This window comes from Ochotona princeps, chromosome 14 (assembly GCF_030435755.1).
Source record: "Ochotona princeps isolate mOchPri1 chromosome 14, mOchPri1.hap1, whole genome shotgun sequence".
In the NCBI taxonomy this organism is placed as follows: Eukaryota; Metazoa; Chordata; class Mammalia; order Lagomorpha; family Ochotonidae; genus Ochotona; species Ochotona princeps.
This window is the reverse complement of record NC_080845.1, coordinates 2,448,621-2,471,708: the sequence shown is the minus strand read 5'-3', so window position 1 is coordinate 2,471,708 and position 23,088 is coordinate 2,448,621. Positions and strand designations below refer to the sequence as shown.

The window sequence follows — 23,088 nt, the reverse complement described above, 5'->3', positions numbered from 1 at the left end:
GGCCGCCACGGGGTGGAGTCCTCCGGCCTGGTGCCGCGTGTGCAGGTGCGCCTGCAGCGTTCAAGCCCGCTGTCGGCTTTGACGCTGCTGCTGCGACAATTCACGTGGCGGAAGCGGAAGTGCCGGCAGCTTATCACAAAGTTATCCGTTCTCTACTGCATTTCAAAAAATGGCACGATAAATTTTAGATGATCCCAGTCAAGCTCCTAAGTTCAGTGAGGGCTGAGCTTCTGAAGCCTGCAAGGTCAACAGGTGAGTCGTGTCCAGATCAGCAGTGTCCAGGGACCTCCAGTCACCAAACCGTGAGCCCGCTTCCACCCTCACGGGAGCAGTGTGCAACTCTGGTCCAGGGGGCGGTGCTACAGGTCTATTACTCTTCAACTTTTCACTTTCAATCAGGACATGCATTTGTTACCAAAAAACTGCTGTAAGTGCAATCACAGCGTATCCTCTGCCTGTGGGTGCAGCCCGGCGCCCCTTCCCGGCTCGCCGGTGCCCCTTCCCGGAGCCCCTTCCCGGAGCCCTTTCCCGGAGCCCCTTCCCGGAGCCCGTTCCCGGAGCCCCTTCCCGGCGCCCCTTCCCGGCTTGCCGGTGCCCCTTCCGGGAGCCCTTTCCCGGAGCCCCTTCCCGGTGCCCCTTCCCGGAGCCCCTTCCTGGCGCCCCTTCCCGGCGCCCCTTCCTGGCTCGCCGGCGCCCCTTCCCGGAGCCCCTTCCCGGCTCTCACCCTTCTCCCCAGAAGGAACAAGAGGCCATTTTTCTGAAGGTCGTCTGAACAATTTCAAAGGCTATAACAAATCAAAATGTTCCCTGCATCTAATATCAAACGGGGCTGATGCCAACACTTATTAGAGAAATCAGATTCCAGTTTTCCCCAACCCGCTCGACCCAAACACACACACACACACACACACACACACCCAACTTTGAAGTGGGAGGAATGCAGGGATCAGAAATTACCCTGGAGACAGCTCGGGCTGTCTTTGAAGGTTCCCTTTGATAGCACCATTTCTATTCCTCTCTTACACTGGGAGGCTAAAGGCTGCCTTTCTTATTGATATGGGGTAATTAATGAAGCTATAGCATTAACATAACCCAAATCCCCTAATAAGATAAATTCAACTGAGACATTTAGACTTTTTTCAGCTAAGCCTGACTGGTATAAAACCAGGACAATGGCCAGGTACTCGTGTTGCGTCCCGCTGTTGAGCGTGCTGAGTCACAGCCCCTCTGCTCCTCCAGGCGCTGTCTGGCCAGGAAGAGCCAGGCTACTGGTGCTTGTACCCTGGGTGAGGAATCAGGGAGGTGCTAGCGGCTGTCACTCTAAGTGTGGAGCCTCGTGGGGCAGATTCTGTTGGGAAGTAGCCTGTTGTGTGTGGAGACTGGGCAAGGGTGAGGGGGTGCGGTGCTGGGCCATGACCGCACCCACTGGGACCGTGGAGCCCCTCAGAAGGCCCTGGCTGCAGCGGGCTTGGGAGGAGCTGCCAGCATCTGCGGCTGTGCTCCAGCAGCCTGCAGCCACCTGGGACCCAAGTCAGCAGCGTGTGTCTGCAGAGCACGCCCAGGGCTCCGCGGCAGGCTCCCTGCAGCCCACGGGCGCACTGTGCCCATATGCATGGAAGCACACATGAGCATGCGTGTACACACACACACGCACCCTTGTCAGTCCTCAAAATAGACCACTTAGAGTATCTGTGAGGTTTTATTTTTATCACTAATGAAGTGCTCTGAAAACAAAACCAAACCAAACAAGAAGGATAATACAGCTGGCTTGGTCAAGGCTCTGGCCACAGCAGCCACGTGATGGCAACCCTGCTATTGTTCAGTGTGGGCCACCGGCTTCCTGTCCCACCACGTCCCCGACGTCCACAAGGCCAGCGCGCAGCCAGAGAAGCCACGCCCTTTCCTCATGGGCAGAGTCTGTGTGTCTCCTTGATTCTCTGATCCACTGGCAGCTTTCAGCTCCCCTGCCTCACTCTACTCTTCGGATTTCCCCTCCTGCATGGGCGCTGGGCCGAGCCAAGGGAACACCGTGCCCTCACAGTGCTCTGGGCAGTGCAGGTTACAGATCGGCCCCCTGGCCGTGAGTCACAGCGCCACCTGGAGGCTTCCCGTGAGTGCTCAGCACGTGGGCCGCTAGACCCGCTCAGGTCAGCATGGCGTGTGGTCCTAGCGACTGGAAGACAGACACACGTGTTGCTCCCGGGCCACGCTCCTCAGCCTCGTGCTCCAGTGGGAGTGGCTGCTGGGAACACAGCACCGAGACCGTGCCCGGGGCAGGCCGAAAGGGCACAGGGCAGGTGGTGTGAGGAAGAACGTGGCACCTAGGGCTGGAGTGGCACACGAGGCCAGAGGGGCAGGCAGGGGCCTGGGTTTTATTCCCAAAACCAGAGGCTCAGAAGTGTACTCTGCAAAATGGCAACATCTTAAATGAAGCAAGAAGGAACGACTGGAGAAAGAATGTGATGGGCCAGGGAGCGGGAGGCCCTGCCCGAAGACCCCCGCAGGCCACACCTGGCTGCCTGCCCATGACACCCACATGCTTCCTCCCAGCACGGGAGCGGACTCCGGATCCTTGGGGGCTCCCAGGAACCTGGTGGAGTCCTTGCTAACATGCTTCACCCACGGGCGATGCCATGTGGCCCTGCAGATGCTGGTGCCCTTTTCGAGTGTGAATCTCCTGCCAGTGGCCAACACATCTGGGGCTCAGTGATGCGCCCAGCCTCGCGCATGCCCTTTCTGAAGGCCATACTGACTCCCCTGGGGCTGCTGGGACGGGGTGCCTGTGTTAAGAACTTGTCCATTTCACGAGATTCAGGAGTGGGGGAAAGCTCCTGGGAGTGCTGGGGGGGACGCCTGGCGCTGGGAAGGACCGGAGGTGCCCAGGGGGCCCGGTGCTCATCACCCTCCACGAGCAAACACAAGGGAAGGCTGTCAGCTCTCATCAACGTCCCCGAACGCTCTCTGAGGAGCCATATGGCGAGTGTGCGGTCATAAGAAATCAGGGTTGCTCAGGGGTGGCCCTCCCAGGAAGCCAATGGCCCATGGAAAGCTGTGTCTGCTGCCAACGGCGGCACCCAGCATGCTGCCGGGCACAGTGCCTCCCGGGGCTACTTGCTCCTTTCGTGGGAAACGGGCATCACCAGGCTGTGTCAAACTAACTTAGATTTTCCTCGGGGTCCTTGGGAAAAGCAAAACGCGGCACCCTGGGCTAGCGACGTGCTGGCTGAGTGGGGGCAGAATCCGTCTCCTCACAAGACATGTTTGATGAGGCAACTGGGGTCTATGGCGATAAATCAGAAATTCAACTAGGGGCGTCCGGCTTGGAGGAAAAGCAGGAGCCTGAGGAAAAATGCAAGCAGAGGGAACACAGCGCTTTTGGTAAAGAGTCCGTCTCCACACTGACAAACCTGTCGTCGTTTCAGCTGTGACTGCGCATTGCCGGTGCCCCTCACCGGGGACCCGCGGCACACGGGGGACCCTGCACTGTCCTGGACAGCAAACCGAGGGGCCGGCGCCCGGGAAGACATACCTTGCCGTCCTCCGTGTAGACGTTCTCGTGGTAGCCCTTCACAATGGTGCGGTCAATGAAGAGGCTGCGCATAACCATAACGACCTTCAGTACCTTCCCCAAGGTCACCTGTTAGGGTGGAGCACAGAGACAGGGCGGCTTACTGGTACATGCATATCCCACAGCGCCCAGGGCCGGGAGGACAGAGGGTTCACCTCCCCATGTCCCACAAGGCCCAGGGCTCATCTCTTTACATGGCTTGTCAGTAGAACACGTGAGGATACCCGAGCAGGCACTTGAGGACCCGTGCTGGGCCACTGCTGTCCCCCGAGACCTACCACCCAGCAAGCTCTTCCTGAAGTCCCCTGGGATCCACCTGCCCTGAACCTGCTCACACTTTTGGTTTATAAATTCAGGACAAGTTTCCAGTGTTCGCAACTTGTAGGAGAAAGGAACGCACCACCCCCCACCAACTGAAGGAGACGATCTTTAGTGCCAGGGCTCTATGGTGCTGCATGCTTGGATTTAAGGGGCACGTTTGTTTTCACAGTGCTGTGGCCCCAGGGTGGCCATGGGACAGGCAGGGAGTAGCACAGTAAAGCGGGCGCCACCTCCCCCTCAGTGGAACCTGGCCTCACAGCAGGTGGAGTGGAGAAGCACATCAAATGAAGCCTGGAGGTGAGTGGAAAGGGGCTGAATTCCACCTCACCAAAGCAACACGATCCTGCTAACACATGCAAGTGCTTGAACGCCGTTCGAAGGCGAGTGTGTGGTCCGACACCTAATAAAGGGCACTTGGGGAGACCCCAGGAGGAAGGGGATCTGCTGTGCTTGCCAGAGTCAGCACAGTCAGCACCCACCTTGGCTCTTGGGGGTCCCTGCTGACCTAGTGACCCTGTGGTCACTGCCGCCAGACAGTGACGAAGGACAGCCCCACGGGTCGTGCCCCCAGGACACCCCTCCAACTTTCCCCTGGTTAGTCTGGGCACCATGGCCTGTCCATATCATTTCCCTTCAGTCCCTTCACTGCTAGGCTGGTGTGTGTCACTGTCCATCCAAAATGACACAATGTAACAGGGCAAGCAAGGAACAAGACACATATCCTTATAGGGTCACACCACCTAACACTTGGTAGTTCTCACTTTGTGCAACCACTTAAGGGATGGCAGGCTCGGTACCTCTGCCTTTAGTTTCCACGTAGTGTACCAGAGGGTGGGCAGGCAGAAGAGCGAGTGACGAAGTTATGGTTTTGTAATTATAAGTGCTGAACTCGACAGCCTGTCAGGGGGAGGACGCGCAGGCAGGTGCAGCCTTCCTCCTCCACAGGGCACTACTGTCACTGCTAACAAGCTCAGGGAACCATGGACTCGTTTCCTGAACACCCCACACTCCAGCTGTCTTCAATTAATTGAGAAGTCACTGCCTTGATACTTTTTAAAAAAGATTTATTTATTTTTATTGGAAAGAATAATTACAGAAAGGAGAGACAGAGAGGAATGCCTTCCATCTGCTGGTTCACTCCCCAAGAGGCCACAATGGCTGGAGCTAGAGCTGAAGTGATCCAAAGCCAGGAGCCAGAAGCTTCTTCCAGGTCTCCCACCTGGGTGCAGGGTCCCAAAGGCCTTGGGCCATCCTCTACTGCTTTTCCAGGCCTCAAACAGAGAGCTGGAAGGGAAGTGGGGCAGCCGAGACACAAACTGGCACCCATATGGGATCCCGGCGCATCTAAGGTGAGAATTTACTCATTAGATAATGCTGCCAGGCCCACTTTTTAAGTTTCTTAAGACAGATTTCAGAAATACACTCAAAACACCAGAAATTTTATAGTAACCTTTTTTTTTAAATTTGTTAAAAGTGTTTACTTTGGTGGGACTGCTGCAATAGCTCAGTTGCCTAATTCTCTGCCTGCAAGTGCCAGGATCCCAAATGGGTGCAGGTTTGTGTCCTGGCTGCTCCACTTCCCATCCAGCTCCCTGCTTATAGCCTGGAAAAGAGGCAGAGGACGGCCCAAGGCCTTGGGACCCTGCACCCACATGGGAAATGCAGAGGAGGCTCTTGGCTTCAGATCGGCTCAGCTCTGGCCACTGTGGCTGCCTGCGGAGTGAACCAGTGGATGTAATTCTGCCTTTCCAATAAAAAATAAATAAATCTCTATAAAAATAAAACCTATTTAAAAAAGTTAGGTTTGGTCCTTGGTGTTAACTAATGCTTAAAAAAGCTAAGCAAACGCAGTAACAGCTAGCCTTTTGGTCCAGAGGTGGTCAGGGAACACTTCCTTGAGTTTGACTGACACAGGCTGGCTGGCGGTGTCTGTCCGTGTGTGGCTGCAGCTGTCACCGCGAGGACACCAGGAGCAGTCCACCCTCCACACTTACTCGGCCCGGGGCCAGCGCTGCTGAGTTGCTGAGCTCGCCGCTCGTGGCCCACGACAGACGCAGCTGCAGCGCGCACCTCTGCTCCCCTAGCTTCTCCTTCATCTCAGATGATTTCTTTAGGACAGATTTTCAGGAATGTAATGACTGCGTAAAAAGCGCAGGCTTTGATGGGATTTGCCAAGCTGCTAACCACACGGGTTATGCCAACTGCGAAGCCACACATACACACGGGCTTCATTCTGAGCCCACCTGTCTCACTCTGCTGTTAGCAGCAGCAGTGGAATTTGCTAGATGAAAACAAAATAAACTAGAACCCACTCCCTGGAAGTAGCTGACTTAACTGATTCATGAAGACCTTTCACTATGGGAGACTTCAATAGGAGTGAAATGGGGTGAAGACACCCTGGCCCATTTAGATGGCAGGGGCGACCACCTCCTGGCCTGTCTCGTCACCGGCATCTCCTTCACACGTCATAGGTGACATGAACGAACGGCAGCTCAACGTCCCTTTGCCTGAAACACTGCATCTCTGAGATAAGGACACGGGAAACAACAGAGCCTCAGCTTGAAGCCCCATACCAAGCAATCACGGTCCACAGTAACCCAAACTCCATCCACCGTTTACTGAGGCCACAGCTCCTAGGAGCCACTGTCACCACAGTTGGGTTCAGAATTCACACACGAGCCACACAGAGTGACTGGGTGTGGGGGCTGGTCTCATCACCACCTACTCCTCCCTGCCATGTTGAGGGAACTGCCCACTGTCTGGACTCTGCCCATGGCATGGTGGCACAGGGGGGTGCACTCCTCTCCTCTCTCTGGTCACCTGACGTACCCAGGTCTGCGTTTTTGGCCAGGCTACCTCTGGGGCCGTAGCAGTTTACAGCCAGCCAGGACCTTGTTGTCACTTTCAGATCAGGTCTGTCATGTCTGATAATTTATTTAGGGCCACACATGAACCAGCTGGGAATGATGGTGGTGTCATGCTCACCTGCTAAGCCACAGTTCTACCTCAGCATCCAAGGCTCTGGAGACAGGTGCATCTGGACCAGATGCTCAGCTCTGTGGCTGGGAGGCTTAGCTGCTACCCCCTTCTCACTCGTCTAAATGGAGACAGACACCTACCAGGTGACCGTGATGTGCCCACGAGATGAGGCACTGATGCAGGGGCCAGCAAAGGCCTGGCACACAGGAAGTTCTCAACAGTGGTTACTACCGGAACCAGAACTGCTGCAGCCTGTAGGCTCAACTTTGCACTTGGGCTAATCTCCCCCTGTGGCTGGAGGCACCTGCTCAGAGTGGGTGCCAGTGCTGCGGGGCCCTGAGAGGTGGACACCTGGGGGCTCTTGGGAGTGATTGTGGAGCAGAGCCTGCAAGCCTCGGGGTCAGGTAACTGAGGGCGAACTGTGAGGCTGGCATGTGGTGGAGGAGCCAGACTTGCCAAGTCTAATGCAGGCGAAGGGCGCTGCTGTCACCGGGCTTCAGCCCAGGCAGAGTGGCCGAGGGCAGGGGAATACGTGTAGGGGCCCGCTTCCTCAGGGGCCAGCCGGGGATAGAGACAGGACTGTCCGTGTCAAGGGTGTGGCTGCAGCATGGGCACCCTGAGGTGTTTCTCTCCGGTCACTCTTGGTATCTACAGTCACTGGAGCTTGGACTGAGTTGGTCAAGGTCCCTTCCAGTCCTCCTGTCCCCGCACAGAGGTCTGTGGGCTCCTGTGGTATCTGGAGGCACCAGGCTGCAGCGACCTGGGACTTCTGATGGATACGACAATGTCACATGCAGGCCTCTGGACCTCCTTGCACAAACTAGCCAATGCTGGCCACGGTCAGAGGCAAAACGCCCACTGCCAGGGGCTACAGGCTGGGTTCTTGGCAACTGCTACGGGATGCCACAGATAAAAGCTCATGCCATCTGGTAATGAAGCGGGCTTGCTGTTACCAAGGTAACTCCTTTGTAAGCAGCACTCTCTCCTGGCTCTTCCCACGTGGGTCCAGTAAGTGCTCAAGTGGCACACTGCTAAGATGGGCAGGGAAGCACTGGGCTTCCTGGGCACAGACCAGCGGGCACCGGAGAGGAAGCCCGGGCCGGCCCTGCCCAGCCCAGCCCTCATCAGGGCAAGCTGCGCTCAGGCTGGGTTAGTAGTCTTCCTGTGTGTCTTCCAGTAGGTGCCTGCTAAGCTGTACCGCATGTGGGTCATTTCTAGTTCACGGTGTCAAGTCCAGTCACACAGGAAAAGTGGGAGGAAGGTTGAGGATAAATAGAAAAACTATTAAGTTCAGCTCTGACTAGAGAAAAAAACAAGGGCTCTGGAGGCTGAGGTGTTGTTTCCGCAGACAGCAGGCAGGCTGGGAAGGTGACAGCAGCCGACCACACACAACCTCACTTCTCCGAGGCTGGCGGTGAGAAGCACCGGGTGTCAAGCAGTCGCCGTGTCCAGAGCACGTGGGCTGACGAGGACCAGGCACCCAACCTGGCCTGGGTGCATGTGTGCCCCGCAGGAGCTGGCCCTGAAGCTGTCACTCTGGGGACTGGCCACCCTGCCTTAGGAGACGCTGCTAGCCCCAGGAAGCAGCCGACTCCCTGTAAAGCTCCAACGGGTGCCATCCTGCAGGTCAAAGGCAGAGCCTAGCGTGTAGGTTCCTCATGGAGCAATGTGGGGGCGGGGGCACAAGAGGAGGGAAGAGATGAGGGAGGGGAAGGCAAAGCAAGGAGGCTCAGAAACGGCTTTTCTTCAGCACAGTGCCAAGGATCTTCTCTGTCCTGAGCCCGAGGAAAGAACAGGATAAGACAAGCCATCCTAATTAGCATTTACACGGTGAAGGATTCAGAAACTGCACAGGACACTGACCTGAGAATCAGGAAACTAGAGCTGGAAAGGGTTCAAAAATTCATTTTCTCCAGCTCTCTCATTTAGAAATTAATTAATTGGCACCCTGATGCGATGGCTCAATTGGCTAAAACCTCACCTTGCAAGCACCATGTTCTCATATGGGTGCCAGTTCTAATCCCGGGAGGCCCTGCTTCCCATCCAGCTCCGTGCTTGTGGCCTGGGAAAGCAGTCGAGGATGGCCCAGAGCCTTGGGACCCTGCACCCATGTGGGAGACCCAGGAGAAACTCCTGGCTCCTGGCTTTGGATTGGCTCAGCTCTGGCCTTTGTGGTCACTTGGGGAGTGAACCAGCAGATAGAAGATTTTTCTCTCTCTTCTTCTTCTCTTTAAGTAAATCTCTTCTACCTTTCCAATAAAAATAAATAAATCTATAAAAAAGAATTGAAGAAATTTATTAATTGGCTTTCCATGTTTCTCGCAAGGCAGAGAACGAGGACAGAGAAGGGAAAGGTTGTGGGGGTGAAGTTGGGTATCTTCCATCTATTGCTTCACTCCCAAAATACAACAGCTGGGGCTGGGCCAGACTGAAGCCTGGAGCCAGAATTTCACCCAGCATCCTACGTGGGGAGCAGGGCCTCATCTAGCGCAGCATCACCTGCCACGTGTTAGGAAAGGCATGAGTAGAAAGCCAGGCTAGCAGCAGGGCTGGGACTGGAAGCAGGCATGCTGCTGTGGGATGCCAGACTCTTTTCATTAGAAAGGAGGAAACCGGGCACAGCGTGGTAGCTTAGCGGATAAGGTCCTCACCTTGCATGCACTGGGATCCCAAATGGTCACTGGTTCGTGTTCCAGCTGCTCCACTTCCTATCAACCTCCCTGCTTGTGTCCTGGCAAAGCAGTGGAGAATGGCCCAAAGTCGTGGGACTCTGCACCTGCGTGGGAGACCCAGAAGAAGCTTCTGGAACCTGGCTTTGGATCGGCACAGTTCTGGCCATTGCAGCCGTTAGGGGAGTGAATCAGCAAATGGAGGATTTTCCTCTGTTTCTCTTCCTCCATGAAAAAAAAAAAAAAATCTTAAAAAGAAAGAAAGAAAGAAAGGAGTAAGCTGAGGCCCTGTGAGGTTAGTAAGTGTCAAGCAGGGCTCCTACCTGGAGGGGGCGGCACTGCTGCTCTGTCCTGGGGCTCCATGCAGCCGAGGGGCCTGAGGCAGCAGGCACTGCTTTCCAGGCCAGCACACTCAGGGAGTGCTTGTTTCTGGGCTTCCTCGACTGTGGAGGTCGCAGCCCAGGCCGCTGTTGGGTTTCTCTCCTTTACAGTTTTCTGGCACTGGAGGCCAAGGCCTTCCCTTGCCGTCTTCCTGTCTCCAGCCTGGCCATGAGCCACACCAGCATTGGTGCCCCCAGGGCCTGGCACTCTACCACCCTGCAGTCTCCGCTGGGCAGTCCTCTGCAATGAACTCAAAACCCCTGCTTTCCCAAGACTGTGTGCTTGTCCAGATGAGTCCACACACGTGCTGCTGGCCCCCTGGACGGATGCAGGAAGTCTCCGCTCTGACTCATTTTAGTGTTTTATCAAGATCCACGCTCTGGATCGCACAGCTGCCAGGCACATGCGGTGCTGGTGGAACAGTGCGGGGAGCAGTTCTCCCAACTGCAGGGCACAGGGAGCTGTGGCCTGGAGGGGCTCGGGAGGCTGAGCTGGGTTAGGCTGAGGGTGAGGCTTGGGCGTGTCAGATCAAGCATCTGCCATGCCTAGGAACAGGAAGTGTCGGGGACCACAGGACGCAGGGCAGTCAGTGGCTGCACCATGAAAAGAACACAGGCCCATGTGGCTTGGACACCGAGGACACAGTTGGGGCCACCATGGAAGCTGTGTTCTCCCTGGCTCCAGGACACGGAAGCGGCTGTGCCTTTGATGTGAACTGTAGGGTTATACACCGTGGTTCGAGGGAGAGGGGCGACACAGTCGGCAGCCTCAGGTGAAGCCATTTCCTTCTGACAGACAAGGAGGCGGGGGCCAACCTGAGATGCCGTAAGGCCGGAGCTGCGGGACCGTGGGTGAGTGAGTCACTCGTCTCCTGTTAGCTCAGATGGGGCGGTATTCCCTCCCCGTATGCGTCTGGGCAGCAGGGCCGAGACGGACCAGGGGCGCCATCGGTGGTCACCCGGGGTTGCTTGCCTCAGTGCCCTTATCCAGGGGACAGGCAGAGGGGGGCCTAGGGCCTGAGATCCATGGGGGTTTTGTCACTCTCCTCATCTTTCGTATGGAGCCTTTGACAAGTTCCTCCTTGCAGGTCAGGAGGGGGACCCTCCCTTGCGGTGCCCCCTCCCTGTACCTGTGCTGCAGAGGCTGGCAAGCAGGCTGCCCCACACCCAGCGCACCAGCGGGACTCAGCCCCAAAGGGACCTTCTGGCCTGGCCTGGCACAGCAGCCTTTGCCTCCGGCTGGCTGAGCCCATTACACTGCCACCTTCCAGAATCTGCACAGGAAAACACGGGTCACTCCGGGAACAGAGCACCATCCTGGGAGGAGGTGGTCCAGGAAGGGACCAGGAGGAAGAGGCACACGGCACCTACATGGGCCTGCTGGCAGCTTGCTCCTCCAGATCCTTCCCACCATCCACCCAAGTCTGTGTTCACTGCACATTCTGGTGTGTAGGCTAGGCGTCAGGCCCCAGAGGCAGACACGAGCCAGACGTTTCCAGGCAGGGCTGACAGTCGAGAGGAGAGGGCAGGCGACAAAGACATGCATATAGAAATAGAACTTGCCAAGAGTTGCGAAGGAAATGAGCAATTTGATTCTTCCCATTTAATCTGAAAGGCCAGGGGACATTTAAAAGAGATGATTTAGGTGATGCTTGTGTGTTGAAAATGCCACATAGACCAGATCGTTATTATTCATTTGGTCATTCACCCACTGAAACCTTTAACTAGGCACCACAAGCAAAGCAGTGTTCTGGAAGCTGGAGATGACCCAGGAAACAAAGGAATGCCTGCCTCATGCTGTACTGGTGGTCCCAGGAGGGTGGAGGTAGAGTGCCCCTCTGAGGAAGAGCCGCTGAACGAGAGGCTCGCTCGAGGCTGGCTGGCTAGTCCCTTGTAAGCATGGGGCGAGCAGTCCAGGCCAAGCAAGCAGCAGGGACAGTGGAGGTCAGGTAGGCAGGAGAGGACTGGAGTTGGGCACAGGCAGGCAGACGGGGATGCACCTTGGGCTCACAAGGAGCTTGGCGCAGTGAGGGTGTCCCGGGTGGCCGCTTGGGGCAGCAACTTGGTGGATGTGTGTTTAGAATGCACTCCCCACCTCACTGCCTCGTGGAGGGGTCAAGAGAGGCCAAGGACAGCTTCACAGGATCGTGGCTGAGGGCTGGCTGGAGACAGGTCCCTCTGATGAACGGCCATTGTAGGGCATTTTCTCCTGGGGTGTGTGGGCTCCCTCAGGGCCAGCCATCTCCAGGCCCGGAGGTCCCTAGGGGTGTTGTTGTTTTGATGAGGTGGCCTGAGGACCCCACACAGATCTGCCACTTGCATGGGATGGCACTGCAGTGCCCACTGTGGCAAACACTGCCCGGTGAGGTCTCCACTTCTTCTGTCGATACCCTGTTAGGCAGTCTTGGCTTCCTAATATTTTGTCTGTAAGATGTATGCCAACTTGACCTTGGTGCAGAAAATTTTAATTCAAATCAATACATGGACAAGGTCACTTTAAAAATCCAATTAATATGAATGGGAAAATACACTGCATAGTTCGCCTGCTTGGGCTCCTCTGTGCTTGATAACGCACAAAGAGACAGCCACTCTGCCTGCTTGGGCTCCTCTGTGCTTGATAACGCAGTTACCACGCCTTTAAACACACATGCGGTCGTCGGCAGACCAATGTAGATACATACATACATATATATTTATATATATATTGCTTCTATTTAGGTTAGCTTAAAATTAAACTGGGTTTGGGGAAAAAATAAAACGTACTGAAAACTGTGAATTCTCGTAACCTGATTTTAAATAAACGGAACCCTGGACTTCAACTCACTCAGGAATCCCTAGAGAAATGTATGGTTTAACACCGTGTGAACAGCAGAAGCTTGCTCTGAGAGAAGGCTTGACAAACGCTCAGTGTGGCAACCAGATGCAAGAGCAAACGGACACGCGCCCTCTCCCTTCTCACGTCCACCACCTTGCACCTGCACGCCTTATCTTCATTAAGGAGAACATATTATTTGCAATCCGAATGAGAGCACCAGGCACCAAGAGAAAGGACTGTCCCGTCGCTCTCGTGCCCGTCCCTGCTGGGTCGTTTGGAACCTCAGCTCTTCCACCAGCTTAGAACACAGTACTGATGATTAAGCATCTACTTAATACGAAACTGCTTTGTAACTTCAAGCAACAACCGCACAGTATGTGAAACAGGAATGTGATCTTAGGGGTGCCAATGAAATACCATAAAGCTGCTTCTCAATTTACCTTGCACTGGGATTATTTTTCTCTTGAGGCTGTGTAGGGCACCGCGGCTGGGCTGCCCGAGGCCGGGCGCTGCCCTGGCATGGCCCACAGCGCTCTGGTGGGATCCACAGCTCTGACATGCAGAGGTCTTGCACTGCTGAAAAGGGAGTTTCCCTGTGGGTCTGGCCAGCGGACACCGTGTCCTGTTCGCTTTTGCGGATCACACTGCAGTGGCAAATGCACGGCCAGAGGATGGGCTGTCGCCTGGCCCTTACCCCCTAGCCCCCACCCCTGCCAGCCTTCTCCTTCATCTGAACAGAATCGGAACCAGCAGCTGGCGCCCATGCCCTACTCCCACCAACCCCCAGTCACCTCAGCTGCTGCTGTACGAATGTGCTTCCCACACTCATTATTCTTTAATGATGTCTGCTTGTAAATAGCAAGATGGGATGCAATTAAACCATGAGAGGCTAAATAAACACACAAACTAATTAGCATCTTTACAAGAGATTTTTTTTTCATGTATAGTCTGGAATTTACCTTTCATTAATCTAACTTAATTGCAATAGTGCACCAATAAAGAGTCAACACAAATTAAGTGGTCTAAATGATTTTCCCATATGAAGTGTGGGCAAGGCATCCCTCCTTTGGGTAACAAGGCATGGCTGGCACCAGCAGGGGACGAGCGCGAGATGGCCCCACTGAGCGCGGGAGGCTTTAGGCCTCTGCCCGCATGCTGCACCACTATGAGAACGCTCAGGCTAAACCAGTCAAGGGCACAGTCCACCTGCAGCCTTGCCCTCACCACTGACTGCTGGGTTCCATGGTGGCAGGCAGCAGCTCTCAACACGGGCAGCTTTCTGTCACCAGTCCTAAGATGGGGCAGGGTAAGGGCTTAGATCAATTGCTTCAAGTCCATTTCCACTTCTAGAATAATAATGCCTAGCGACGTTTTCTTTGTAAAAAGGACATGCTATTTGCAGGAAAAGTTCTCAGGTTTTAACCTTTGATTCCAGAAGGTGTGAAACACTAGCTTGAGGCAAAGTGCCATGGTATACAGTCTTACAGAAGGAACTCAGGCTGCCTAACGATTTATTCATTCAACACATGCTGACAGAGCCTTTCCTAGGGAGCAGCATCAGGAAACCACATTTGGGAAAACACCACTCGCTCGAGAACGCTATTCCTTCTCCTATACGCTGCGTGCCTCCCAGTCACTGCTGCTGGCCATGGACCACCTTCCTCTTGTCAAATCGTAATGGGGTGCCGCCATGATGGCACACACCACTTGTCAGGTTAATTGACAGTGAACAGGGCACAGAAACGGAGCTTCCGCACCCAGCCCTTCCTACCTCCTCTCCCACCATTCAAGTTAACTGAAGGCACGAAAAGTGCACCCCCCCTTCCACACCATTCACAATCGAGGGCGGAGACATTACTCCGGAGGTTCCGCTCCTGGCCCCTCCTGCCTCCTGTAGTGCTACCTTAGGCTAGTTAACTACAGGAAAACTTTGGGCTCTGCTAACTCCCCTCCTGCCTGAAGCTTTGTTTATGCTGCATGGCTCTGGATCCGACTGGAGGATGGGAGCTTAAAAACCCCTAAATTTGGCAGCTCGGCACGGTGGTTCCTGCAGTGTAGCTGGAGCTGCTCTCACCAAGCTTGGGAAATGAAGACTCCTAACAACCTACACTTGGGTTCAGTTGATCTGTCTCGCATTCCGCAAAGGAATGCAGACACGTGTGGGTGTGCAGGGGCCCCACTTTCCTCCTCTCTGTCCTTGAGTTGGGGGCAGCAGATCGGGGAAAAGCCAGGTCCAGGGCTGAGCAGAGGCAAGGCGGCCAAGGCCACTGCCCTGCGGAAACGACTCTCCATCAAACTACATGACCCAAGGAGCAATTAATTCTTGAGTTCCTGATTTGAAGGTATGTATTCTGGAAAGTTCTCTGGGACATTTCCCAAATTCTGTTCCTTGATAGAGGGTCTGTGGTCAAGAAAAAAGGGTAAAATGGACACCCAGGCTCCCCTCTTGGAGAGTCAGTGTGTTGTAGGTGTGTGAGAGGCTCTAAACACCACTGCAACAAAGGGGCCCGCTCCGCTTTAATGAGCACTTCCTAAGCTCACGGTGCATACTGACTTCCTTAAGAATTAGTGTTCCAAGAAACCCACTTTGGGAAACACTGTTATGTTATAAGAATTACTAGAAAGAAGTAAGATGTATTCCCAAGTCACTTGCAGCCTGCCTCCTGTCCTCTCAGCCGGAGAGTACAGCTGACCCCACTCATTCCTGCAGGCAGACACGGGCCAGCGACACCCTGACATCCACTGTGTGGGGCCGGGATGCCCAGCACCTGGGTTCTGCAACAGACCAGCAGGGGTTCCCAATGCTGGCAATGGCTCCCTGACAGACCGTAGACAAAAATGGATCAAGTCCCCAACATTCAAGAACTTTCCAAGATTCACTCTCCAATTCATTTTGATGGTTACATTATAAGTCTGAAAAAAAATCTAGCCTTGAACAGCATTACCAACAGCCTTCACTTAATCACCCTGTAGATCATATATAAAAACAAAACAGAGCTAAAAAAAAATAATCACTCCATGCTAGCGAGCAGATGTCTAGCCCATTTGCAATTAATACGACCCACTTCCATACAATCAGACTGCTTAAAATTCCTGGAACAAGATGTAAAAGTTAAGATGCAAATGTTCTGATTTTAATGAGAATGAATGGAAACCATAAAAATGCTTTCTCCCTTTGAGGGTAGGTACAATCTACATGTAAGTCCCAACCGCACACTAAATTTATCAGCAAAACAATCATTTGATGAAGGCTGTGTGAAGGAAGAAAATAGAAGTGGCAAAGTCAGAATATTTTCAGAAAGCATCTTACCAAAATTAAATTTTATCAAAACCATCATTCTTTCTAAAAGCTCAAAAATAAAAATACCCATGAACTCATTTCAATATATTTTCCCCAGTTACCTACATACACTGGGAGTGTCTTACATGTGACCAGATAGTCTATTTTCTTTTTTAAGATTTGTTTACTTTATTTGGAAGTTACAGGGAAAGGGAGAGACAGAGATAGAAAAGAAGATCTTTTCCATCCACTGGTTCATCCCCACATGGCCTGTCAGGGCCGGGCCCGGCCAAAGCCAGGCTTCCCTCAGGCAGCAGTAAGGAGCTGGATTGGAAGCGGAGCAGCAGGCATACAAGCCAGCGGCCGCAACGTGCCAGGCAGTGCCCTGCCCCCGCGCCCACTGCTATGGAACAAGAGAGCAGAGGGGGCAGAACACTTGGGGGTTTGAGCTGGACAGGGGAGGCTCCTGCCCTGCGCGTGGGACTGACCGAGGCCACCTGCCAGCGCCATTTCAGGGACTCCCAGGGAGGCGCTGGGAGGAGGCTGCCTGGGGGCAAGCACCCAGCACCAGCACCCAGGAAAGAGGGATGGCAGGCAGAACCAGAGCTGGGGCAGAGCTGCTGAGAAACAAGTGGATTCTGGACTCATTTCTACAGGAAAGAACTGCAGAACTCACTGGTGGAATGACCGGGAAGTATAAGAAAGAGGCCAGCGCACCTCCCAGAGCTGTCTTTGGGCAACAGGAAGAATGCTCGAGCAGCAAGTGTGGAGGCCAAGAGACAGCACCCACAGGCTGATGAGGGTGAGGCTCAGGTCAGGAGAGCTGGCTAAGGACCAAAGCTGGGTGCCACCAACAAACACAACATAGGTGAAACCCAGCAAAGCCACGGCTCCACGCCTGAGGAGCCCCACACCTCTGAGGAGGACGCACCACAGCTAAGCAAGCTCAGAGAGGGGCGGGAAATGGCACGACCACCCTATCTAGGAACGTAACCCAAGTGGGGCAAGAAGATAAAAGGCCCACACGGTGGTTTACAAAGGAGTTTGGAACAGAAACAAGGTAAGTCTTACATTCAGGGCTTAGGATCAACAGTTGACATGGTGATTGGGCACACTGTCAAGGTCTACAACATGTCAGGCTTGTCAACACCGTGTGCTGCGCTGGGCCCCACTCCCACAGCCCTCCCTTCCCGCTGGCATCCACCAGGCAATCCTCGCAGCCCTCGGGGGAGGCACGGAGGTGGCAGAGACAGCAATGGCCAGAACCGCGACCCCAGCTGTGCAGCTCTCACCACAGATTTTGCTTACCAGTTGGGTTAATTACGATGGTGGTGAAAAGGATGAGTATTCCCATAACTACGAATAGCACAATTAGCCAAATTAACTTTAATTAAAAGTTAATAAATTGATGTAATTAATAATATCACAGTCCATACCAGTATAAATGCACACACATCTTTTAATTCAATTGCCAAGAGAAACGGATTATGCACATCACTTTTATTAAAATGGAACGAACGTTTTATCTCAATGCACAGACACGATGAGAAGATAACTGGAGGAGAAAATCAACTGTGTAGATTGGGATTAAGGACTAAAGTAAAATGCCAAGAGAAACTGCTTTTGAGATCAGTTGAAGATTTAATATGGCCCTGGAAGGTCTTAATTATTTACATGCTTGGTCTATGCAATGTGAATCTGTGCTAATGAGATGCAATCACTGTGTATGAGCCGGAAGCAGGACAACCAGGCTGTCTACGGAGAAGAGCAGCTTGCCCCCGTGCTAATGACTCCGATTCAGGAAGAGTGACATCACCTCTGCTGCGCATTACTGGGTGCAGTGGCTGTTGAGAGAAATGGCTCCATTGGTCAAAGACAAACTTTGAAACAAGTTGTAACAGATCCAAAGAGTCTATGGATCAATACTGTTGTTCACAATAATAATTTACATCGTCTTCTTGTCCTGTGGAAATTATAAAGTCCCAAGAGAACCCTTCTTTGTGAAGCTTCCTGTGTCTGCTACCAAGGGCCATGCAATGCTGCGTAATGAGATGCAATGAAATAGACGTTACTGGGCGACTGGCCAGCTTGCAGCTCCTCCACTTCAGGCTCTCGGGAAAGGCTTGGTGCACAGTGGTCGAGGATGGTACAGCAGTGCCAAATGGTATCATAAAGCAAAGGAAGCCCTTTGCTTTGAAGCCCTCTTCAAGCAGTGCGCCCAGCACTCTCCTTCAACACAAGCATACCCAGGGTCAGGACCATGCAGGAAGGAGGAACTGACTGCCTGGGGAATTAGGAGTGGGGACGTCTAGACCATGCCAGAACCCATCTCAAACAACGTCACGGCAAGGGTAGCCACTGGGCAAGGTGATCAGAAGCTGGCTGAAGTGGCCTGCTGATCTCAACTTCCTGCTAACACACATCGTGGAGGAAGCAGGAGGTGCCTGAAGTAGCATGGTTCCTGCCACCAACCGGGGCGATCTGCATGGAGCTCCTGGCTCCTGGCTGCTATGTGGCCTGGCCCTGGCTGCTGCAGGCACTTGAAGAGGGAGCCACCAGATGGAGAATCTCTGTCTACATTTTGAATAACATACATACAATTTTTAAAAACCATGTATTTATTTTTACTTGAAAGAGTTGCATGGAGAGAGAGGGTAAGGCAGAGAGACTGGCTTTCCACCCTTGGATCACTCCCCAGATGGCTGGTCCCAAGCTGGGAGCCTGGAGCTGCTTTGGAGTTTCTCTGGAGATGCAGAGGCCAAGGGTTTCTGGCCACCCTCCACCCCCCCCCACTATTGCTTTCCCAGGCTATTAACAGGGGACGGAATTCAAAGTGGAGCAGCCAAGAGTTGAACATGTGACCATACGGGATGCTGGTGCCACAGGTAAAGGATTAGCCTGATAGGCCACTATGCTAATCCCAAATAAATACACTTTTTTGTTTTTAAAAGAATGTATAGGGCCCAGCGCAGCTGCCCATTTGTGTCCTGGGAAAGCAGCTGAGGACAGCCCAAAGCCTTGCGACTCTGCACCCACGTGGGAGACCCGGACCAGGCCCCTGGCTCCGGATCATCGGGTCACTGTTTTGGCCACTTGGGGATGAGTCAGCAGATGGAATATCTTTCTGTATCTCTGTCTGTATCTCTTCCTTTCAATAAAATAAATAAATCTTTTTAAAAAATGTATAGTAATTCCACTAGAAAGGCAACAGATGGAGAATACCTGGTACAAAGCACAAAAGCCAGTGGGCGTTGGGAGAAGCTTGTAGCAGCTGCAAGGCCCTGCCAGACCTGCGCCGTGCCCACCGTGTCTCCACTGAGGATGCGCAGCTGGGGGGAGGCAGTGAGGTGGGAAGGCAAACCAAAGCCAAGCTATAAAGGAAGGCGGCTGTTCCAACAGGTAGCAAGGAGCCAGCGGAGCAGGACACCGGCACGGTGGGGGAAGCACAGTGCCCAGAGGCCAGGAGACCCAGCAGGGCCGACTGATGGCACCGGAAAGAGGTGTGGTGCCACCACTGGGGTTATCTTTCACACACACCTTGTCAAGAAGCCTTTGTTGCAAAAAGCAAGGTAAGTAAGGCAACAGGAAGACGGCAAGGTGCAGGCACATGTAAGACAAGGAGCTGGTATGAAAACAGACTGACACTTAGGACTGAACAAAACTGACTTAGCTAATTAAAAAAAAAAAAAGCAGCTAAGGCAATGCACACTTGTCTGACTTTGGACAACACACAGTTGATCCCCAAAGGCAGGCACTGCTGTTTCAGCAAGACATTACTTTCATTTTAGGCATTCAAAATATTTATAAGAAAAATACAAATGAACTCCCGTGGAGTTCATGAGATCTCTATATCACACACACACACACATATATATATGTCTATATCTATATCTACATCACCTCTGACACAGACATGCACTATTTACTGTAATGCCAGTCATCTAGCTATCTAATGCCATAAACCCAATGAGCAAATTTAAATCTCTATTAGGATACATACACATGCGTAACTGCACACACACACGGCTGGAGGAATGGGACAAGTGCAGGGGCATGTACGGGAGGACACTAGAAATGAGAGCAAGGGACTTTAAGGGTGTCACTGAAGACCAATCATTACTGCCATATTAGCGCCGTGGGGGAGGCAGGTAATTACGGCACCCAAGGTATCACCACGCTAATTTACAATTGCTATTAGTTCACTGGGTTGGGGGAGGCGGAGGTGCCATCTACAGGGACCTAAATGCCTGCAATGGCTGGGCCTGGGCCAGGGCCTCAGCTAGCTGAGCTATCTCTCAGGGCTGGAGCTGTGGACTGAACCCAGGCATGGTGACATGGTGCTGGCAGCTCGACTGGTGCCCACCCCGCCATCATTAGCTCAGACGGGAGGCAATGGGGGAGTTTTAGAGAAACCTCCAATCACCATCAAATCCTAAACCGCATTCACTTGACAGGCACAGGTGTACCACTGGTGCTGGGAGTGACTGGCACAGGCAGTTCAGGGAGCAGAGACCACAGTAAGGTAGGGGTGTGTGTGTGTGTGTGTGTGCTTAAAGATTTATTTATTTGGAAAGGCAGATATACTGAGAGAAGGAGAGACAGAGAGAAAGATCTTCTGATCTTCTGTTCACTGGTTCACTCTTCAAGTGGTACAAAGCACAAAAGCCAGTGGGCGTTTGGAGAACGCCAGAGCTGAGCTCACCCAAAGCCAGGAGCCAGGAGCTTCTTCCCATGCGAGTGCAGGGTCCTAAGGCTTTGGGCCGTCCTTTACTGCTGTCCCAGGCCACAAGCAAGGAGCTGGATGGGAAGTGGGGAAGTTGTGATATGAACTGGTGCCCATATGGGATGCTGGCACATGCAAGGCAAGGATTTAGCCACTAGGCTATTATGCCGGGCCCTGTGTGTGTGGTTTTTAAAAGGCACCTGCAAGCCTCCAAAACATGCCCCAAGATACAGTGCCTGTGTCCAGAGAAACTGGATCCAAAACAAGAGGGCAGAGACAGCCACAGTAAGAGCAGGCAGGAGACAGGCAGTGGCGAGCGCAGGCTTTTGTCTGGAAAATGGGGACCGGACCCCCAGCTCCTGGGGCTGAGCGTGGCCACACAGGTGCAGAAGTGGGCGCCTGGCCACAGAAGTCTTGTCCCCGACAGATGTTTCCTGAGGACGCCTTGGAGAGCAGGCCAGCACTGCTGTCCCCAGGGCAGTTGATGGTTGAGAGGAAATCATCTTCTTTACCCATTTTCATACTGCATGACTATAATAAAGAAACCCGAGAGCACAGAAATGTTCTACAGAGAAGCAAGTCCTAAAGCCGCCCCGGCACCCGGCACACGGAGGTCCCTTCCGGCCCGGTGACCCGTGCGCGGGCCAGGGCGGCACACCACCTGGATCCCAGGCTTGCTTCATCTCAGATAATTTTCCCAGTAGCTCATCTCAGTGTGTGACTTGAAAAAAGATTCTAATTTTACTCTCTTTATATGTACAAGGGTTCTTCAAAAAAGTTTACAAAAATGAGTAATAAGAAGGAAAAATGTGTGAAATAAAGCCGTATTCTGCACCAAAACCTTGGCCCTTCTAAACTCCATTTTCACTGAACATTTCCAAGTTCCCCCGGAGATATGCATGAAAATGAATAAACACCAAATCCTCACGAGCAGTGTTTTGGGACTTGGAACACATGAACAAATGAAGCAGGTCAGGTTTCTCCCTGCGGAATACAGGTGTTTCTGGCCAGCACAACTGAGGAGTCCGCTAGGAAGTCCCAGGGACTGTTGATCAGAGAACACCCAAGGGGGTGAGGGGTGGCTGCCCACGGTAGCCAGCACAGCTCTCACCCTTGAAAGCCATGGCAAGTAGGCCAGGCTGGGGATGGCTGGGGCCTGATAGGCAAATAGGGGGCAGTGGGGTGAAGTCAGGGGGCGGGTGGGCCTGGCAGGTGAGAGGTGCAGTGGGGTGAAGTCAGGGGGCGGCTGGGCCTGGCAGGTGAGCGGTGCGGTGGGGTGAAGTCAGGGGGTGGCTGGGCCTGGGTGAGCAGGGGAAGGGGGGTGAAGTCAGGGGGCGGCTGGGCCTGGGTGAGCGGTGCGGTGGGGTGAAGTCAGGGGGTGGCTGGGCCTGGGTGAGCAGGGGAAGGGGGGTGAAGTCAGGGGGCGGCTGGGCCTGGCAGGTGAGCGGCGCGGTGGGGTGAAGTCAGGGGGCGGCTGAGGAAGCGGGTTGAGGTGGTGGCAGTGGGAGAGACAGGCAGCCCCGCCCAGATCCTGGCCATTGGGGTTACGGCTTTCCTGAGGTTAACACTGTGTTACACCGACCCATGTCAGGTCTAACTCCTGCCCCTTTAGTTCACATATTTTATTTATTAAAAATTTTAACAAGGTCCAGTGTGATGGCTTGCCTGGCTAATCCTCACCTCCAAGTGCCAGGATCCCATGTGGGTGCTGGTTTGTGTCCCAGCAGCTCCACTTCCCATCCAGCTCCCTGCTTGTAGCTGGGAAAGCAGCAGAGGACGGCCCAAAGCCTTGGGACCCTGTACTTGGGAGACCCAGAAGAGGCACCTGGCTCCTGGAGCCGCATTGGCTCAGTTCTGGCCGTTGTAGCCATTTGGGGAGTGAACCAGTGGTTGGAAGATCTTCCTCTCTGTATCTCTTTCTCTCTGTACTCTGCCTTTCCAATAAGAATAATCTTTAAAAAGTTTTTTGACATATGAAAAGTTGAATGTATTTGATGCTTTAATATATAAATGTGCAATCACATAAGTAATATATCTCCTCACACATGTTAACATTTCCATATGGGGAATGTCTAAAATCTTGTCCTGCATTTTTTTTCCCCCTGCAAACTTGTATTTAGCTATTTGAATGGTGCAGTGAGAGAGAGAGAGAACTCTTCTATCTGCTAACTTCCTAAATGGCTGCAAGGGCTGGAAGCAGACTGGGCCAAAGCCAGGAGCCAGGAGTTCTTCCCGGTCTCCCCCATGGGTGCGGGGTTCCAAGCTCTTGGCCCATCCTCCACTGCTCTCCCAGGTATATTAGCAGGGCAGTGGACTGGAAATGGTGCAGGTGGGACATAAACCAGCACTCATT

General features: G+C 53.4%; 1 protein-coding gene across 3 annotated transcripts in view; it reads right to left on the bottom strand.

Moving 5' to 3' along the window:
* Nucleotides 1-23,088, bottom strand: part of MED27 (mediator complex subunit 27) — a 175,242-nt gene that overhangs the window by 13,952 nt on the left and 138,202 nt on the right. For all 3 annotated transcript variants that reach the window (XM_058672284.1, XM_058672286.1, XM_058672285.1), the window contains exon 5: nucleotides 3,530-3,637. In XM_058672284.1, the coding sequence (XP_058528267.1) occupies nucleotides 3,530-3,637 (108 nt within the window). The remainder of the gene's footprint in view (nucleotides 1-3,529; nucleotides 3,638-23,088) is intronic.